This window comes from Podarcis vaucheri (genome assembly GCF_965113315.1).
Source record: "Podarcis vaucheri genome assembly, chromosome: 18".
NCBI lineage: Eukaryota > Metazoa > Chordata > Lepidosauria > Squamata > Lacertidae > Podarcis > Podarcis vaucheri.
In genome coordinates, this window is record NC_138756.1 from 9,621,886 (window position 1) to 9,640,295 (window position 18,410).

The following is an 18,410-nucleotide window of genomic DNA, read 5'->3' on the forward strand; positions in this document are numbered from 1 at the left end:
CGTGTTTTGAACTGCTAGGTTGGCAGGAGCAGGGACCGAGCGATGGGAGCTCAGGGGATTCGAACCGCCGACCTTCTGATCGGCAAGTCCTAGGCTCTGTGGTTTAACCCCCAGTTTCCACCCGTGTCCCATTTGAGACTCCTTAGGGTAGTGATAAAGCGGGGTATCAAATCCAAACTCCTCTTCTTCTTCACCCAGAGCATGAAGGTGGGGAGCTTTGCATCCTGGCTCCTTTCCAAGGATGCTCCAGATGTTAATCTCCAAGACAACCGCATCTGGGATGCAGATCTTATCGATTGGCTGCGCCACCTGTCCGTAACGTCCACGGCCCTATCAGCGCTCGCGCGAGAGGGCGGGACCTCGCGTCTTACCCGCGGCTTGCTAAGGCTTGCCCCGCCCTTCCCGCGGCCCCATTGGTCGAGAGAGAGTGGGGCGGGGCTTTCAACGCGGGGCGTCCGGAGAAGCCGCCCGCTGATTGGCTGCCGTGCATTTGAGCCGTTTCTGAGGGGAAGGATAAAGGCGGAGTCCGCGGAAAGCGGCCGAAGGAGATGAGCTTGGAGCGCTTAGTGAAGAGGACGCTTCTTTGCGCGCTGCTGGCAACGCGGGGCCTGACCAGGACAATGGTGAGTTTCGAAGAAAGGCTTGGTCGCCCTAGGCCCGGCTAGGCCTCTCAGCCTTGGCCGCTCTAGCCGCCCCTGGGTTCTCGGTGGTCATAGCATAGACGTGGGGGGCTAGAGCGTCTCCCTCTTGGAGGACCTAACAAATCCTTGGACCATTGTTTTCTTGGCTCTTATTTTTCTCTCTCCCCCCCCCCCCCATAATCCCTTTGGATCCATGAAATAGAGTGTTAAGCTGATTTCCTTCCTAAATTCTTTTTCTAGTGTTGCAATAATTCCCATAATCCTCTGGGGCAGTTTCTCGTTTGTGTGTGTGTGTGTGTGTATATGTTTATATATACATACATATATATATTTATGCGATAAATAACTACCTGACATTCAGAAGACATCTTAAGGCAGTCCTGTTCAGGGAAGTGATATTTTAGTGTGTTTTTGGTTTCTATGGAAGCCGCCCAGAGTGGCTGGGGACAAATAATAAATTATTATTATATATATGTATGTGTGTGTCTATATATGTGTGTGTGTGTGTGTGTGTATAAATATGTATGTGTCTATATATATATATGTATGTGTTGGTTGTTTTTTTTTTTTTGTGTGTGTGTGTATATATATATGTATATGCTTTCGTAGATTTTCACGGGTACAGGAATGCAGGTTTTGGTGTCTTCGGGTGTCTTCCCGTGTAAGAGTCGGGGTGTCTGTGCGACGTTTCGACGAGGTCTCACTCGTCATCTTCAGGCTGGTGCTTTCGGCTTCTTGTTACTGGAACAGAGCAGAGTCTGGCTATACACCACACCCCTCAACAGTATTTATAGGAACTCAAACACCAGACTCTGCTCTGTTCCAGTAACAAGAAGCCGAAAGCACCAGCCTGAAGATGACGAGTGAGACCTCGTCGAAACGTCGCACAGACACCCCGACTCTTACACGGGAAGACACCCGAAGACACCAAAACCTGCATATATGTATATATATATATGTATATTGTGTGTGTGTGTGTATATATATATATGTGTGTGTGTGTACATGTGTGTGTGTGTCTATATAATGTGTGTGTGTGTGTGTATATATAGTGTGTGTGTATGTATGTGTATATATGCATATACATATACACATACACATATATAGCCTTTTGTCTCCCAGGGTGTATTGGAAAAGGGGTCTTGGTGTGTTAATATACATAGCTTTTAATTCTGCCTTTTCCCAGCAGCTGGGGAGGGTGGCTGCCAGTTCCCAGAATTGCAACTGTGTCCTACAAATGCATTTAAAGATAAGCAAGTGGGGAGGCCTGCTGCCGCCGTAACGAAACTCTTTTCGCCCTATTGTGAAACAGCCATCACTTCCCGTTATTTTCCGGGACTTGGGTCGTTATATTCCCCGACACGCTTGCAATATCTTCGCTGCGCATTTATTGCAAGGAGCTAAAGGCGCTGCTGTACGTGATACTGCCTCCACTCCCCGTTTCATCCTCGCAACAAGGCGAGTTAAGCGAAAGGGGCATTGACTGGTGAGCTTCAGGAGTGGGAGGATTCAAACTCAAGCCCTTCCAGGTCCTGGCCCAATGCTAACCACTGGCTTTGTGGGGTCGGCTGGCTCGCTTTGGGTCACTCTGCTACCTTTTGCGATGTGACCCGATGTCTTGCTGTTCTCTGGCTACTTCCAGAGCACGGTGGGTGGAATTCAGGTAATTTCTACTCAAAAGTGGACCCATGAAAACGAGTAGACCTAAATTAGCAGTTTCAGTTAATATCTGGTGGGTCAGCTTGGAGTTTGCTTCTTTCCTCCCCTACCTGATTCTGTGGGGCAACCGGTTCTTCCTGTTTCTCTCGGGGGTCCGTCGCTGTGGTGGGCTTTGGAGCCTAAAAGCACATAACATCGTTTCAAAACTTCGGCTGTGCTAGAAACTCCCTCCTGCCTCTTGCACCTGTGTAGCACCTAATTCTCTGCACCAGTCTTTCCCTGAGCAATTGCCTACACCTGTCCCGGTGTAGGCAATTAACTGCAATTAGTTGCTGCCTCAAAAGTAATCAAAAGCAAAGCAAATTTCACCTGAGGCTTCTCCCATCTTGAATGCAGTTCTCTGCTGCACCTGGGGCAACGTATAAATATTTTTTTTATTAATGCAGTGGGAACATCTCTGGCCAAGCTTTTAATTTTATTTGTAAGTGAGTTTTTTCCCTAATTCAGGTGTGCTTATCAGCTCTCTTCTGCTTTGGGGAGAAAAAAAGCCCTCCCTGTGCAGTATCCCCAAGGCCATATTCACCTCCTGCTCCAAACTTGGGATTTAGAGGCTAGGGCATCGGAAAATCCCCTTGAAAACCTTGTTTTACCATGATTGTAATAGCTGCTCAGATTACCTATTGTCCGTGTATTCTTTCCAGTCTTAAAAGCCATCGCCATTAGAAAGCGATCCTATTTTGTAGCCGTGAGTACTACAAGTTCACCACACATAGGGCAAAGTGTTTCTTTCTGTCCGGAAGTCGCTGCCAACTTACTTTACCTGCCTGGAAGAAATGCTTTTTTTGTTCCAGGTGAAGGGATGCCATTTCTAATCATGGGGAAATGCCGTTCCTGTCTCTCCACTTTACAAGACGCTGGTTCCTATCAAGCACGTTTTAATCACAGCGCTGTTTCGGCTGGTGATTAACCCAGTTTACGTTGCGAAACATTCCTTAATCTGGGAGCAGGGCAGCGTTGGCACCCAGCCGACTTCCCTGGTTTCTGCCTGACTTGACTATTCTCCAGAAACAAAAGTCCGGGGCCTTGAAGTGCTCTTGGAAGTCAAAGTTCGTGGCGGCAGCTGTTTTCATCTGCAATGCAGTAGTAAGAACTGAGAAGTCTGTGGAAACTTCCACCTTTGAGACCGGTTCTGCCATCTTCCTTATGAGTCAGGAGGGTGCTTTTGTAATTTATTTACCGCGGTTCATTTACAGAACTTGCTCCTTTGGGATCTTGATTAAGCCTGCTTATAAAAGGCAACCAGAGTGGCCGCTCTAAATTCCTTCCTGATCTTTCCTCTGTGTGTAATCTTATTGCCTAATGGAGCCTTTGTGTAACAGGGATTGGGGGCGGGAGGGGAGAGAGAAAAGGCAAAGGCCTTGAACCACCCACACGCATTGTCCTCGATCACATGAGCATCAGGGGAGGATGTTGAAAGACAAGAATTTTTAGAGGTCAGCATCAACAAAGGGACAGGGTGAGAGTTGGTCACGGCTTGGTTTGGTTGGGACGCCTGGTTGTAAACTGGAGCTGTTTGAAATGTAGGGCACATCAGAACACGCTCAGATTCTTTTTCCACCCAATGATTTCTGCACTGCACTGACTTCACAGTGGCTCCCCAGAGCAGTGGCGTAGCGTGGGTTGTCAGCACCCGGGGAAAGGCAAGTAATTTGCGTCCCCTAACCCGTGGATTTGCGCCCCCTAACCCCCAGATGTTGCGGCCGGCCCCCCCTGCACCCCCACGCTACGCCACTGCCCCAGAGTAGTCTCACAAGGGTCTACCCACACCCTCTGTTACCTGTTATCCTTTTAACTGGGGATGCCAGGGATTGAGCCTGCACAGAAATAATAATGCTAATGGCAAAGGTAAAGGGATCCCTGACCGTCAGGTCCAGTCGTGACCGACTCTGGGGTTGCGGCGCTCATCTCGCTTTACTGGCCGAGGGAGCCGGTGTCCAGCTTCCGGGTCATGTGGCCAGCATGACTAAGCCACTTCTGGCGAACCAGAGCAGCGCACGGAAATGCCGTTTACCTTCCCGCTGGAGTGGTACCTATTCATCTACTTGCACTTTGATGTGCTTTTGAACTGCTAGGTGGGCAGGAGCTGGGACCGAGCAACGGGAGCTCACCCTGTCGTGGGGATTCGAACCGCCGACCTTCTGATCGGCAAGCCCTAGGCTCTGTGGTTTAACCCACAGCGCCACCCCCATCCCTCCTCTGTTACCTGTTATCCTTTTAACTGGAGATGCCAGGGATTGAACCTGTGCAGAAATAATACTAAAAACAAGGTTTTTAAAAAAGGTAAAGGACCCCTGGACGGTTAAGTCCAGTCGAAGGCGACTATGGGGTTGCGGCGCTCATTTCGCTTTCAGGCCAAGGGAGCCGGCGTTTGTCCGCAGACAGCTTTCCAGGCAGGGGGCCTTCTCGGTAGTGGCACCCACCCTGTGGAACACCCTCCCACCAGATGTCAAGGAAATAAACAACTACCTCACTTTTAGAAGACATCTGAAGGCAGCCCTGTTTAGGGAAGCTTTTAATGTTTGACAGACCTCTTTGTCTGTCAAACAGACAAGAGGTCTGTCATGCTGCCTGGGTGACAGATTCACGTCCCACCCCCCCTTGCTTTAGAGGATAACCTGGGGGGGGGAGGAAGGGGCTTTGGATCCAGATTAATTTAATCGCACGTTAATTCCATTGGAATCCCTGACTGGTGCAAAAGCCCCCTTAATTGCAGTTTAGCCTCCTGGATGCGTCCCTGTGTGTTGTAACGTTTAAAGTTGCATCCACACTGCTCGCCCTGAAGTCCATGTTACGCCTCTTGGCCCAGGTTAAGGAGAATCCTGGGAACTGTAGTTTTATTAAGGGTGCTGGGCATCGGTTGCCCCGCGAGGATAGCACTCTTGGCCGACTCTAGTTGGCAAGGAATAAGCTCTTCTGTTGGAAAGCTGGAGAGGCCAGGCGGACGGAGATGTACATTGGCAATTTGAGATCCAGAGATCTCCCATGGGATGGTGTTAGATTTTGCACCAGTCGCAAAATGCGCCTGGCTGATTTCCAACGCTGAGCCCTGGCGCTGGAAGGAGAGGGAAATGGGAGATTTGCAGCCCCCAAAACACACACACACACACACACACACACACACACACACGAGAATGCCACGAGAGCTCTTTCTGAATCAGGGTGGATTTGATTTAAATCAAGCCGATTTAAATCTGAATTGAAATCACTAGTCAGTAAGACTTGATTTAAATCACTTCTTTACAGAAAGACTCATTCTTGCTGGTATCATCTTAATATTTACAACCAGTATTTAGAACACTGCAGTCGGAAATGGAAGGCTTGAATTACAGTGGTACCTCAGGTTAAGTACTTAATTCGTTCCGGAGGTCCATTCTTAACCTGAAACTGTTCTTAGGCAGATGCACCACTTTAGCTAATGGGGCCTCCTGCTGCTGCCACTGCGCCGCCGGAGCCCAATTTCTGTTCTTATCCTGAAGCAAAGTTCTTAACCTGAAGCACTATTTCTGGGTTAGCGGAGTCTGTAACCTGAAGCGTATGTAACCCGAGGTACTACTGTACAACGGGGGGGGGGGGGGAGACGCAAATTAGCAGTGCAACAGGAAACACAGGGGGACGCAAAACAGAGCACGTTCGGCTTCTGAAAAAAAGTTTGAAAACTACTTCCGGTTTTGCAGCGTCCAGGTTCCAAGTTGTTCGTGAACCGAGCTGTTTGAAAACCGAGATGCCACTGTACTTTTGATTTGAGGTGTGCTTCTGCCTGACCTCCGCTTCCTGTTTCTCCCCGCTTCCAGTGTGCTCAAGAAACCGACTGGCAGTCTGCCAAATCCATCTACGATTTCCACGCCACGGACATCGATGGCGCCGACGTCTCGCTCGACCGGTACAGGTAAGTGTGTGGGGTATTTTCTTCCCTCTCCATATTTGTTTGGGCCCAATCAAGGCAGGCATAGGCAAACTCGGCCCTCCAGATATTTTTGGGACTGCAACTCCCATCATCCCTAGCTAACAGGACCAGTGGTCAGGGATGATGGGAGTTGTAGTCCCAAAACATCTAGAGGGCCGTGTTTGGCCACCACTGACTTGGAGGAATGGTCAAGTCAGTTTCTTATTTATATTTTTCCAATTTATACATTTCATTGGTTTTACAGTCAATTTAACATTTCCAGATTTCGACACCACTTCTCCCTCTTTCTGTGGTTCCTTGAATTTATTTTTTGGTGCCTTCTGCATATTCAAGCTCATCTGACTTGCTCATTGACTTACCGTATTTTTCGCTCTGTAGGACGCACTTTCCCCCCTCCAAAAATGAAGGGGAAATGTGTGTGCGTCCTATGGAGTGAATTCAGGCTCCTTGGCTTCAGCGATAGCAACGCGAAGCCTCCGAAGCGCAGAGGGAGCGCTCCCTCCGTGCTCCGGAGGCTTCGAATTGCTTTCGCTGGAGCCTGGAGGGCGAGAGGGGTCGGTGCGCACCGACCCCTCTCACTCTCTTGGCTTCAGGGATAGCCGCCGGGAGAGCAAGACTCTCCTGGCTTCAGCGAAAGGAACCTGAAGCCTCCGGAGCGCAACGGGAACTTGCGCTGCGCTGCGAAGGCTTCAGGGATAGCCGCTGCGCTCTGGAAGCTTTGGGTTCATTTTGCTGAAGCCGGGAGAGATTTTTTTCCTCTTGTTCTCCCCCTCTAAAACAAGGTGCGTCCTATGGTCGGGCGCGTCCTATAGAGCGAAAAATACGGTACCTACTGTAAATATATACTGTACTTTTTGAGAATACTAAGGAAAAACCATCTTCCGCAGAAACTGCTGCTTGCCTTCTATCACTGTGCCATTGAGAGCGTGCTCACTTCTGGCTTATGTGTGTGGTACGGAAGCTGTACTACCCGGGACAGGATGGGGTTGTGCAGGGTTGTTAAGGCAGCAGAGAGCATTGTTGGCTGCCCACTCTCCACCTTAGAGCAGATTTATGCCACAAGGTGCCATAGGAAGGCACTGGACATAGTAGAAGATCCATCGCATCCTGGTCACTGTCTCTTCGAGCTCTTGCCGTCGGGACGGAGATGCAGGACGATGAAGACAAGAACGAGCCGTCTCAAGAACAGCTTCTTCTCCAGAGCGATCTCGGCCCTGAATGGGAAGCCCGGACTTTGAAAGTCATCTAATCTCCCTTGCTGTATTATACTGTATTGTTTAATTAGTGTTTTTATGGAGCAGTCAAGTAATTTCGTTGTCCCCGAATGATTATTATTATTATTATTATTATTATTATTATTATTATTATTATTTATACTCTCATGACGGTTGGATCAGGGCCTTCCTTCACAAACGTTCCCCTTCCGTCTCTGCAGGGGCCACGTCTGCATCATCACCAACGTGGCCTCGAAATGAGGCAAGACGAGCGTCAACTACACTCAGTTTGTCGACCTGTACAGCAGATACGCTGAGAGAGGTTTACGCATCTTGGGGTTTCCCTGTAACCAGTTCGGCAAGCAGGTAGGGTGCCGGGAGGCCTGGCCACCGGGTGGTGTGATGTAGTTTTTTTGTTCCTTTTTTTTTTTTTTGAGGAGGGGCGGGCAGGCAGGCGCCAGCGGCAACCATTGCTCATCTTCCTTCCCCGAACTGCAGGAGCCGGGCACCAACGAGGAAATCAAAGCCTTCGCTGCAGGTTACGGTGTGAAGTTCGACATGTTCAGCAAGATCGAGGTGAACGGGGACGGCGCCCACCCCCTCTGGAAGTGGATGAAGAGCCAGCCCAAAGGCCGGGGGACGCTGGGCAAGTGAGTTTCTTAACCGCGGGAGCTGGAATTATAGTACAGTGGTGCCCCGCAAGGCGAACGCCTCGCAAGACGAAAAACTTGCAAAACGAAAGGTTTTTTCATTTTCGAGTTGCTTCGCAAGACGAATTTCCCTATGGGCTTGCTTCACAAAACAAAGCTTGCCCCGCAAGCGCCAGGGATAGCGGGAAGCGCAGCAAGGGGCGGCGGGGAGAAGCGCTGCGGTTCCCGCTGTCCCCGGACCTTTTTTGAAGCAAGGGGCTGTGCGGAGAAGATCGCTTCTCCCCGTTGCCAGCCCTGCAAGCTCCGGGGACAGAGGGGAAGGCGCAGCGCCTTCCCCTCTCTCCCCGGACCCCTTTTGAACCAAGGGGCGGCAAGGGGGAGAAGCTATCTTCTCCTCTCCGCCCCTTGCTTCAAAAGAGGGGACAGAGCGGCGCTTCCCCTCTGTCCCCAGACGGTCTCCATAGGAACGCATTGATTGATTTTCAACGCATTCCTATGGGAAACCGTGCTTCGCAAGACGAAAAACTCGCAAGAAGAAAAAACGTGCGGAACGAATTAATTTCGTCTTGCGAGGCACCACTGTATATGCTTTGGTAAACGGCCTATATGCAATGCCGCCTTCTTCTCGCACCGAGCTCCGATAACAGTTCCAGATTTAAGTATAAGCCAAACAAGCTATAGCTTAGGGCCTCACTCTCTTGGGGGCACCAAAACAAATTAAAGGAAAAAAACCACTGGATTTCTTGTTCCGAAACTAAAGCGTTGTTGTTGTTTTTTCTCTCCCCCGTCACCTAGCGCCATCAAGTGGAACTTCAGCAAGGTGAGCCTTCAGCTTTCGACTCCTGCCTCTTTGAATCCCAGCTGAACTGGGCAACATCTGTGCCCCTCCAGCTCCCAGCATCCCCTGGCCGGGGAAGGGGGAAATCCAGCAACAGATCTTCCCCATCCCAGCTTCGGAGGGGAAGCAATTCTGAAGTGGCTCATGCATCTTAACTCCCTTTGCGGGCATCGCTGGGCCTATCGAGTCCGGCCACTCTTTCCAAGCCCCAAAGCGCTCCCTGGCAGCTGGTAGACTGCCCTGGCAGATGGAGGTTCGATCGCCAGCTGTTGATAGGAACTGTCCTCCGTGGAGTTGTTTAATCTGCTTTGGAGCCATTAAGCCCAGGGGTGGGAGGAACCTCAGGCCTGTGGTGGTGGGGCTCTAAATTACAATTACCTAATCAATGTGTATCATCTCAAAGAGCCCAGGGTGCATTAAGAACACATTTTATGGAGGTTATTTAATGGCTAAAGGCCTCTGAAGCTCTCAGGGAGGAGGGACACTGAGAAGGCCGCTGACGACAAGCGCAGGGTCTGGGTCAGTTTGCATGGGGAGAGGCAGGCTTTCAGATACAGAGGTACCTTTGTTCTCAAACGCCTTGGTACTCAAAACTACCTGGAACCCAAACACCGCAAACCCAGAAATAAGTTTTCCGGTTTGCGGACTTTTTTTTGGAAGCCAAACATGCTTCCGTTTTGAGTCTTATGCTTCCGTGTTGAGTGCCACACATCCGTTTCGACAAGTGTTGCGCTGAGGTCTGTCTGTTTTTGCTATTCTCCGTTTTTGCTTTTGCTTCTCTTTTTGTGACTGCTTGCAGCCCAGTTCATCATCTGATTGTGTCACTGCAGTACGTGGTTTATTGCTTTCACTTTATAGATCGAGGGTCTCGTTAGAGCGGCCGCTGAGACCATATAACACCGGTCTTGAAAGACCTACATTGGCTCCCAGTATGTTTCTGAGCACAATTCAAAGTGTTGGTGCTGACCTTTAAAGCCCTAAACGGCCTCGGTCCAGTGTATCTGAAGGAGCGTCTCCACCCCCATCGCTCATCCCGGACACTGAGGTCCAGCTCCGAGGGCCTTCTGGCGGTTCCCTCACTGCGAGAAGCCAAGTTACAGGGAACCAGGCAGAGGGCCTTCTCGGTGGTGGCGCCCGCCCTGTGGAACGCCCTCCCACCAGATGTCAAAGAGAACAACAACTACCAGACTTTTAGAAGACATCTGAAGGCAGCCCCGTTTAGGGAAGCTTTTAATGTTTGATGTATCACAGTATTTTAATATTCTTTTGGAAGCCGTCCAGAGTGGCTGGGGAAGCCCAGCCAGATGGGCGGGGTATAAATAATAAATTATTATTATTATTATTATTATTAGATAGTAAAATTCATGTTCAGTTGCTGTTTTAGGGGTTGTTTTAAAAAGTCTGGAACGGATTAATCCTGTTTTGCGTTACTTTCTATGGGAAAGCGCACCTTGGTTTTGGAACGGACTTCCAGAACAGATTAAGTTTGAGAACCAAGGTGCCACTGTATAGAGATCATGAGCGGTGTATGGCAGTGGTGGTCCCCAAACCCGTCTGCCTGACCCTCGGCACTGTGCCCATCGCTGCAGCTCCTCCATCTCTCAATCAACCTGTTCTTAGTCCCTGGGAGGGAGTTGAGAGTCCAGCAATATTGGGAGAACCAGGCTTTCGGCTGTGCAGGAAGATGCCCTGGTTTCATCCCATATCGAAGCACCCTGTATTTCCTTCCCCGGTTCAAAGCACTCTTTGTTCACTAGCTGTCCTCCATTCATATTCTCTCTCTCCTTCCTTCAGTTTCTAATCAACAAGGAGGGCCAGGTGGTCAAGAGATACAGCCCAATGGACGACCCATTTGTAAGTACCGCACTAAATTTCAGTTTCGGCTTTGCACCAGGAGATGGCATCAAGAGTGCCCTTAGTCTGCCCTGCATATGGTGGCGCTGCGGTCTAAACCCCTGAGCCTCTTGGGCTTGCCGATCGGAAGGTCGGCGGTTCGAATCCCCGCGACGACGGGGTGAGCTCCCGTTGCTCGGTCCCTGCTCGTGCCAACCTAGCAGTTCAAAAGCACGCCAGTTCAAAAGCTGTGAGTCCAAAAAGGGACAATTGGAGGTCAAATCAGAAACTGGGGTGACTTCTGTAATTCCAGGGCTGTAACTGAAACGTTGGGACACTTGGAGGAGGGACTGGGTCAAAGGCGAAGATGCCACATTAGGTGTTAAAGGTAGAGGGACCCCTGACCATTAGGGGTTGCGGCGCTCATCTCGCTTTACTGCGAACCAGAGCAGCGCACAGAAATGCCGTTTACCTTCCTGCTGGAGCGGTACCTATTTATCTACTTGCACTTTGACGTGCTTTCGAACTGCTAGGTTGGCAGGAGCAGGGCCCAAGCAACATCGTAGGGATTCGAACCGCCGACCTTCTGATCAGCAAGCCCTAGGCTCTGTGGTTTAACCCACAGCGCCACCCGTGTCCACACATTAGGTTTTACTGATCACCTTTTCTCCTCCGCCTGCAGGTGATCGAGAAGGACCTGCCCGCTTACCTGTAGAACTTCGCTGAACACGACACCGGATCACCCTGCGTTTCCTCAGCCCCGACTCTCTCCTCTGCTTTCCTGCAAAGTTTGCCTGGATGATGGCCTGCCTTGAAGCCAAGCCCGTTTGGTGGGGCAGGCCTGAGAAAAAGATATATATATATTTGCAAACTCTTGCAGGGACGGGGAGGCGGTAGACTCTGGGGCCCGGAGTTGCCTGCCAATGCCGTAGCAATAAAAGTGTTTTCGTCTCTCCTCCTGACGTGACTTGTGTCTCTGGAATTCTGTCTCGCTGCCTTCGGACTCTGAAGAGGCGGGAGAGATGGGCTTGTTCCATCAGCATCCTTTGCCTTGCAGCTTTCATTTTGGTGCAGCCTCAGTTCAGTTAATGACTAATGTGCTAAATAACTAATTGGAGCCTGTTTGGCAGTGGGATTCATGAGCTGAGAATGTGGACTCCCTTCTTCGCTGGAGATTTCTAAAGAGAGGTTGGGTGGCCCATCTTTTGTGGATTCTTCAGCTGAGATATCTGCATTGCAGGGGGTTGGACTAGATGACCCTGGGTGGCCCTTTCCGAGTCAACCATTTTTATTTTGATAAGAGGCATTCCCTCCTGCAGGAACGTCTTCTAAGATGCTTGCTTTCCTCCATTTCTAGGGAATTGCTGCCTCCTTTTTTTGCCCTGAGGGAATAGGCTGCTGGTCTCCTTTTACATTAGCGGCACCTTGGTTTCAAACGCTTTGGTACGCAAACAACTTGGAACACAAACACTGCAAACCTGGAAGGAAGTGTTCTGGTTTGTGAACTTTTTTCGGAAGCCGAACATGCTCCGTTTTGAGTGTTACGCTTCCAATTTGAGTGCCATGCTTCTGTTTTGAGTGTTACACTGAGGTCTGTCTGTTTTTTGCTATTTATTTTGCGTTTTTTTGTGGCTTTTTTTGCTTTGTGTTTGTGACTGCATGCAACCCAGTCCAGCTGATGATGGGTTGATTGTGTGACTGCAGGACATTGGTTTTTGCTTTCATTTTATGGGTCAGTGGCCTCGTTAGTAAAATTCATGCTCAATTGCTGTTTTAGGGGTTGTTTTTAAAAGCCTGGAATGGATTTATCCTATTTCAATGTGAAAGCGTGCCTTGGTTTTGGAACGGTTTGAGAACCAAGGTACCACGATTTCAAGGAAAATTAGCAAAGCATTCCACACATCGATGTTAGGAGTTTGAGGTCAGAGAATCCTAGAATTGTAAGAGCTGGAATGGGTCATCTCGTTCAACCCCCTTGCAATGATCTTTTGCCCAATGTGTGTCTCGAACTCACGACCCTGAGATAATGTCTTGTGCTCTTATTGACTGAGGCAGCTCTCAATCTGCTCTTCGAGAGTAAAAGGCATTTTAACCAACAGAACCAACATCAGAGGAGACTCAAAGTAGCGGAAACAAGGAAGCCCCGGGCCACAGCCATCTCCTCTATTGACCAAGGCAGTTGCGTTTCTTGCTTTCACAATTTCAGGGTGTTTTACGGTTTTTTTAAAAAATCTAGCAAATCAAAACCATACAAAACGGCCCCTTTCATTTTCTCATGCGCGTACAAATTTTGAGACCCGACCTCTTCGCTGAGCTGAAATGCCAACGTTTTAATCCTTCGGTAGAAAATTCCAGAATCACGAGTTAAAAGGCACATTTCCTCATCAACGAAAACAAAACAAAAAACGGGTAAAGACTTCTTCCCCCTTCCTCTTCGCAGGCACCCCCCCTTTTTTTTACATATATATATTTACACAATTTTGAATTAATTATAAATATCCATAGAAAAAAAAAAATAATAAGCTGACAAAAAAGGAAGTTGGTTAGAAAGTGCCAACCAGGAAGGGGAAGAGATTTTCCATTTTTAAAAATACAATCAATAGAACAAAAAAAACAGCATAATAATTTAGTTTTTTTAAAAAGTAGTTGTTACATATTAAGTTTTCCTGACAAAATGGAGGGTGTGAGGGTACAGCGATTTGTATCTCCTTAAAGGGAGTCTCACTGCCCTGGGAAATACAGATTTACTTTTTGAAAAAAATAATAATTAAACCACCATAAAATAACCACATAACAATTCTGAGATATTCCTATTTGAGGGGGGAAATAGCCCCAACTTGAGCACACCTCCAATTCTTTCCTGAGTTTTTAAGCCCCCCCCCCAACCCAACTCCTTTCAGGAAATGAACCCTACAAGCAGGCTGCCGGGATTCGCTTATGGCTACTAAAATCTTTAAACGGCAACGCACGATTGTAATGGGGAAACGAGAATGTGGTCTCCGCCCTCGAGAGCACTACAAATCAGGATAGAAATTCCGGGGGAAACCAAATCCCTCCTGCTGCCTGCAAAACAGCTTATTTGCATAGTTTCTTTCTCTTTTTGCATAATTGCTTCATTCCTCTGCTTCTGGCCGGGGGGTGGGAATCGGGGGACCCTGGAGCTGCCTTGCAAATCTTCCTATCTTTCTTTTACTTCCCCACCCACCCCTTCCTTCCTTCTAGATCCCCATCTTTCCTGCAAAGCTTGCGAGAGTCATGAGGACTGGAAATTTCATTTTTTTAAAAACGACGGGGAGGGAGGGGACCGATACCCAGAATACATGCAGGCGTTGTGAAACCGTGGCAATCCTCTGATCGCTGTGGATCTGCGTGGGGGATATTGAGACCCCCCACCCCATGGGCGATTCCGTCTCGCCAAGAGAGAGGGGGGAGCAGAGGGGCAACTGCAGCAGCAGTAAAGGAAAGTTGCTCCGGAGGGAGGAGGAAAAGAAGACAAATATTAACAAACTATATGCCTCCAGTGACAAAGGAGGAAGCCCACGGCCCGTGCCAGCGCTCAGGGAACCTCCACGAGGGCTAGAGCCCTGCCTAGGCCTTTTCAAAAACTTCACCCTGACAACTTCACCCTGATAGCATGGATTACCGGGACGAGGTAGGGGGTGACATATATGCCTCCTTGGGAGAAGGTGAGGGGTTTTTTCTTTAAGAAGTGTAGGTAGGGGTGTTTCTGACGGGGGGACGGGGACGAGTGGGCTGTTCCAAACCACTTGCATAAATGCGAATAAACCAAGAAGGGAAAGAGCTCTCCTCCAGCGACAAGGCTCCATCCCTGCACTGATCATTTGGAGCATTGAGCTGGGTGGTTATGCGATATAACACCTTCAAGAGTCCCTGCAGACTTTTTTTGGGGTGGGGTTGGAGTTTGGAGAAACCAACTTCCCCACGTTTTCCCCTCCCTCCGTACGGAAATGGTGGTAGTTTTCTCTCCGAAAGAGGAGATAAATGTTCTCGGGGTGGGGTAATCAGAAAAATCACGGTTTGCCTATAAATTCCGAGCTAACCTATATAACCCTCACGTTTGGCAGCCACTTCCTGAAATAAAAATCCTGATGGGTGACCTCCACCCTCGCTTGGGCCTGACGGGAACTTCTTTTGGCCTGCGCGGATCGAGCCCCCTCTTCCTCGTCCGCCGTGAGCCGAGAGTTTAATGCTGTCCTGGCAAATCCATCCTCTCCTTCCCTCCCCGTAGTTTCAGTACGAGGGAATAAAAATGACCGCAACTCAGGAGAGAAATTCTGAATGCTGTTGCACAGCTATTACTATTTAGATGCTCTCGCTAGGACGAGCCTTTCTTAGCTACTCCGCTAACCCCTCTGTTTTTTGCACTACAGTTCCCATCAGCGCCTGGCTGTGAGATGCCAGGCGCTGGTGGGATCTGTAGTCCAATGGATGCATGCTGGGAATAGGCGCGGAGGCACAGGAAAACAGGGAGGACCACAGAAATTCTGCCACCCACGTTCAAGTGTTTCCCTACCTCCACGAGGTCTAGAAACTTGCAAGGCAATTCCCCTGCCCCCTTTTTTCGCTCAGAACCAGAAGCGTGCAGGGCTGTGCAGCGTCACTCGAACCCTGCACCTGTGCAAAACAACCTGCTGGGGGGGAGTGGGGGCCAAAATGGGACCACCCGGAAAGCTTTCGTCGTGGTGGGTTCGAATGGCGCGCCTCTCCGCTCTCGAGAAACTGGGTAGAACGTGGGGAGGGGAGAGAGGAATATAAAGATCCCAACTTTTCCAAACTCAGTAGTTTGCAGAGGGGCAAAAGGGGGGGGAGTGCAGCCTGGGGGGGGGCGGTTCGAAGAGACCTACAACCTTGCCCCCTCTCACTCCCGGTTTAGGCGCCGTTACACCTCCCACTGACCCCCCCCCCAAAACCTCCACTTTTACGGATCTATAGAGATATATATAAAAAAAATCAGTACAGAGGTGACTGTATAATTATATATAAATAAAACTTTTCCTGTTTTCGCTCCCGCTCCGAACTCTCTGCCCCGCCATCCCTGTTTGGAAAACAAGACAGAGGAGTGGTCCGTTCCAAACCTTAAACCCTTGCCACCCCTTTCCACACCCCCTTGGGCTGGGTGGGGGGAATAGGGGTGTCCCTGCCATGCCCGACGCTCCTTGCCGGCCGCTCAGCTGCCGTCGTCCTGGTAGAACGTGGGGAAGGGTTGCCCCGGGTGGTACTGAATGACGCTCTGCCTCCCTTGGGCGCTGTCCTCGGGCCCCACGTTGAGCGAGCTCAACATCTCTTCCAGGAGCTCTTTGTAGTTGATGTCCGGGTCGGGCAGGGAGAAGCTGTCTGGTGGTGGCGGGGCGGTGGCAGCAGCGGCGTGGGCCTGGGGGGCCGGCGAGGGTTCGTGCTGGGCAGGCGAGCCGCCCAGGGGCAGGCCTCCCGCCGCCAGGGATGCCCCGTCAAAGGGCAGGGGGAAGTTGAAATGATAAGGAGGGCCGGGGGGCTGCGGTGGTGGCGGTGGTGGCGCAGCAACCTCGGTCCAGAAGTCCGGGATCCCATCACTGGCAGGGCTATAGGTCAGGTCCAAGACTTCGTCCTGGGGCAGGAAGCTGGTGCCCGGCGTGGGCGGTCGGTCGAGGGGGAGCAGCGCGTAGGGCAGGCCGGGCACCGCGGAGGCCGCTGCCAGCAAAGCTTGGCTCTGCTTCTGCTTAACGCTGGTGTCCATTTGCTTGAGCTCCTTCAAGACCTGCTGGACGCAGTTTTCTGGGATCTTGATACCTGTTTGGGGGGGGGGAGAGAAGGGCGGGGTCAGTGGCCAGGAGGCTGGGCATCCGGGACCCCCCTTCCCCACTCTCCTGGTCTAGTCCCTTTCGCTCAAGACTTAGCGTATTTTTTGCTCTATAAGGCTCACTTTCCCCCTCCTAAAAATTAAGGGGAAATGTGTGTGTGTCTTATGGCGCGAATGCAGGCTGCACAGCTATCCCAGAAGCCAGAACAGCAAGAGGGATCGCTGCTTTCACTGCGCAGCGATTCCTCTTGCTGTTCTGGCTTCTGAGATTCAGAATATTTTTTTCCCTGTTTTCCTCCTCCAAAAACTAGGTGCGTCTTGTGGTTTGATGCGTCTTATAGAGCGAAAAATACGGTAAGCTCTTGTTTCACACTCCCTCTCTCTTCCCCACTCCTTTTCGTTCCTTCTCTAGATTGTTTTTCTAGCACAAAAGATGCTTTGCACTGGGCGTGAACCTTGGATAAGCGTCAATAAAAATAGCTTCGTGTTTTTATCGAACGCCCTCCTGTCAGGTGCCAAGGAGATAAAGAACTACACTCTCTCACACACACACAAAACTCAAACTATGGTTTTCCCAGCAGTGATGTATGGAAGTGAGAGCGGGACCATCACCGACGAATGGATGCTTTTGAATTCTGGTGCTGGAGGAGACTCTTGAGAGTCCCTGGACTGCAAGAAGATCAAACCTCTCCATTCTGAAGGAAATCAGCCCTGAGTGCTCACTGGAAGGACAGATCCCGAAGCTGAGGCTCCAAGACTTTGGCCACCTCAGGAGAAGAGAAACTCCCTGGAAAAGATGGAGGGCGCAAGGAGAAGGGGACGACGGAGGACGAGATGGTGGGACAGTGTTCTCGAAGCTACCAGCATGAGTTTGACCAAACTGCGGGAGGCTGCGTTTGGGTTTCCGAATATTTTGGAAGTCGAACGGACTACCGAGGCACGACTGTATAAACTACTATCAGTCTTTGCAGAGCCGATATCCCTGGATCAAGTCCATTGGTTTCGCCAATTAAACAATTTGTTTTCCCTGGGCTCCGAATGAACGTTCAATTGCGCCTCACTGCGTTACCGCCTTCCTTGCCGGGTCGTACAAAATGCAGCTTTGAATAAGTATATATGGCAGGCTTGCTGGGCGACCAGGTTCGGGTTGATGGGACCGAAGGGGCTGCGTTCCCTCCCCCCGGCAAAGGTTGGGGAAACTGCTGATCTAAACGCCAAAACCCCCACCGCCTCCTTACCGACTTGCTTCTTCTTTTCCTTGGTCTTGAGGCGGACGATCTGCAGGTAGCTGGTGTTTGTGATGTCGGCCATGACGCTGGCGATCCTGTTCCAGACTCTCAGGAGCGCCCCGCACAACATGTGGTAATGACGCAGACGCGTCCCCTGAAGGCATTCTTTCCCTTCCTGAACCACCTTGCAGTTCCGGTTCCTGAAGGGGTTTTTTTTAGGACAGGGGAGGAGGAAGAGAAGAGGGTCAGTCAGCCACATGGGAAACAGGGGAGCTCTAACCGGTGGCAAAGAGTGTCGGATTACGGCCTGGGAGAGAACACGCAGCAGAATTTGCCTGCAATCGTATTAAAGCAGCGTTTCCGAGCACAATTCAAAGTGCTGGTGCGGACTTTGAAAGCCCTAAACAGCCCAGTATACCTGAAGGAGCGTCTCCACCCCCATCGTTCCACCCAGACACTGAGGTCCAACTCTGAGGTCCTTCTGGCGGTTCCCTCCCTGTGAGAAGTGAGGTTACAGGGAACCAGGCAGAGGCCCTTCTCGGTGGTGGCGCCTGCCCTGTGGAACACCCTCCCACCAGATGTCAA

General features: G+C 50.4%; 2 protein-coding genes across 6 annotated transcripts in view; one reads left to right on the forward strand and one right to left on the reverse strand.

Annotated features, from left to right (window-relative positions):
• The first annotated feature begins 463 nt into the window (after window positions 1-463).
• Window positions 464-11,761, forward strand: GPX4 (glutathione peroxidase 4). The gene is made up of 7 exons (XM_082206774.1): window positions 464-623; window positions 6,152-6,246; window positions 7,700-7,844; window positions 7,977-8,128; window positions 8,924-8,948; window positions 10,761-10,820; window positions 11,482-11,761. Exons 1-7 carry the CDS (start codon window positions 549-551, stop codon window positions 11,512-11,514), a joined length of 585 nt encoding a protein of 194 aa, XP_082062900.1. The 5' UTR covers window positions 464-548; the 3' UTR covers window positions 11,515-11,761.
• A 3,975-nt stretch (window positions 11,762-15,736) lies between these two features.
• The window catches only part of SBNO2 (strawberry notch homolog 2), an 89,539-nt gene continuing 86,865 nt past the window's right edge, over window positions 15,737-18,410 (reverse strand). For all 5 annotated transcript variants that reach the window (XM_082206249.1, XM_082206247.1, XM_082206248.1 and 2 more), the window contains 2 exons: window positions 17,835-18,025; window positions 15,737-16,586 (listed from right to left, as the gene is read on the reverse strand). In XM_082206249.1, the coding sequence (XP_082062375.1) occupies window positions 15,988-16,586; window positions 17,835-18,025 (790 nt within the window). In that variant the 3' untranslated portion in view covers window positions 15,737-15,987. The remainder of the gene's footprint in view (window positions 16,587-17,834; window positions 18,026-18,410) is intronic.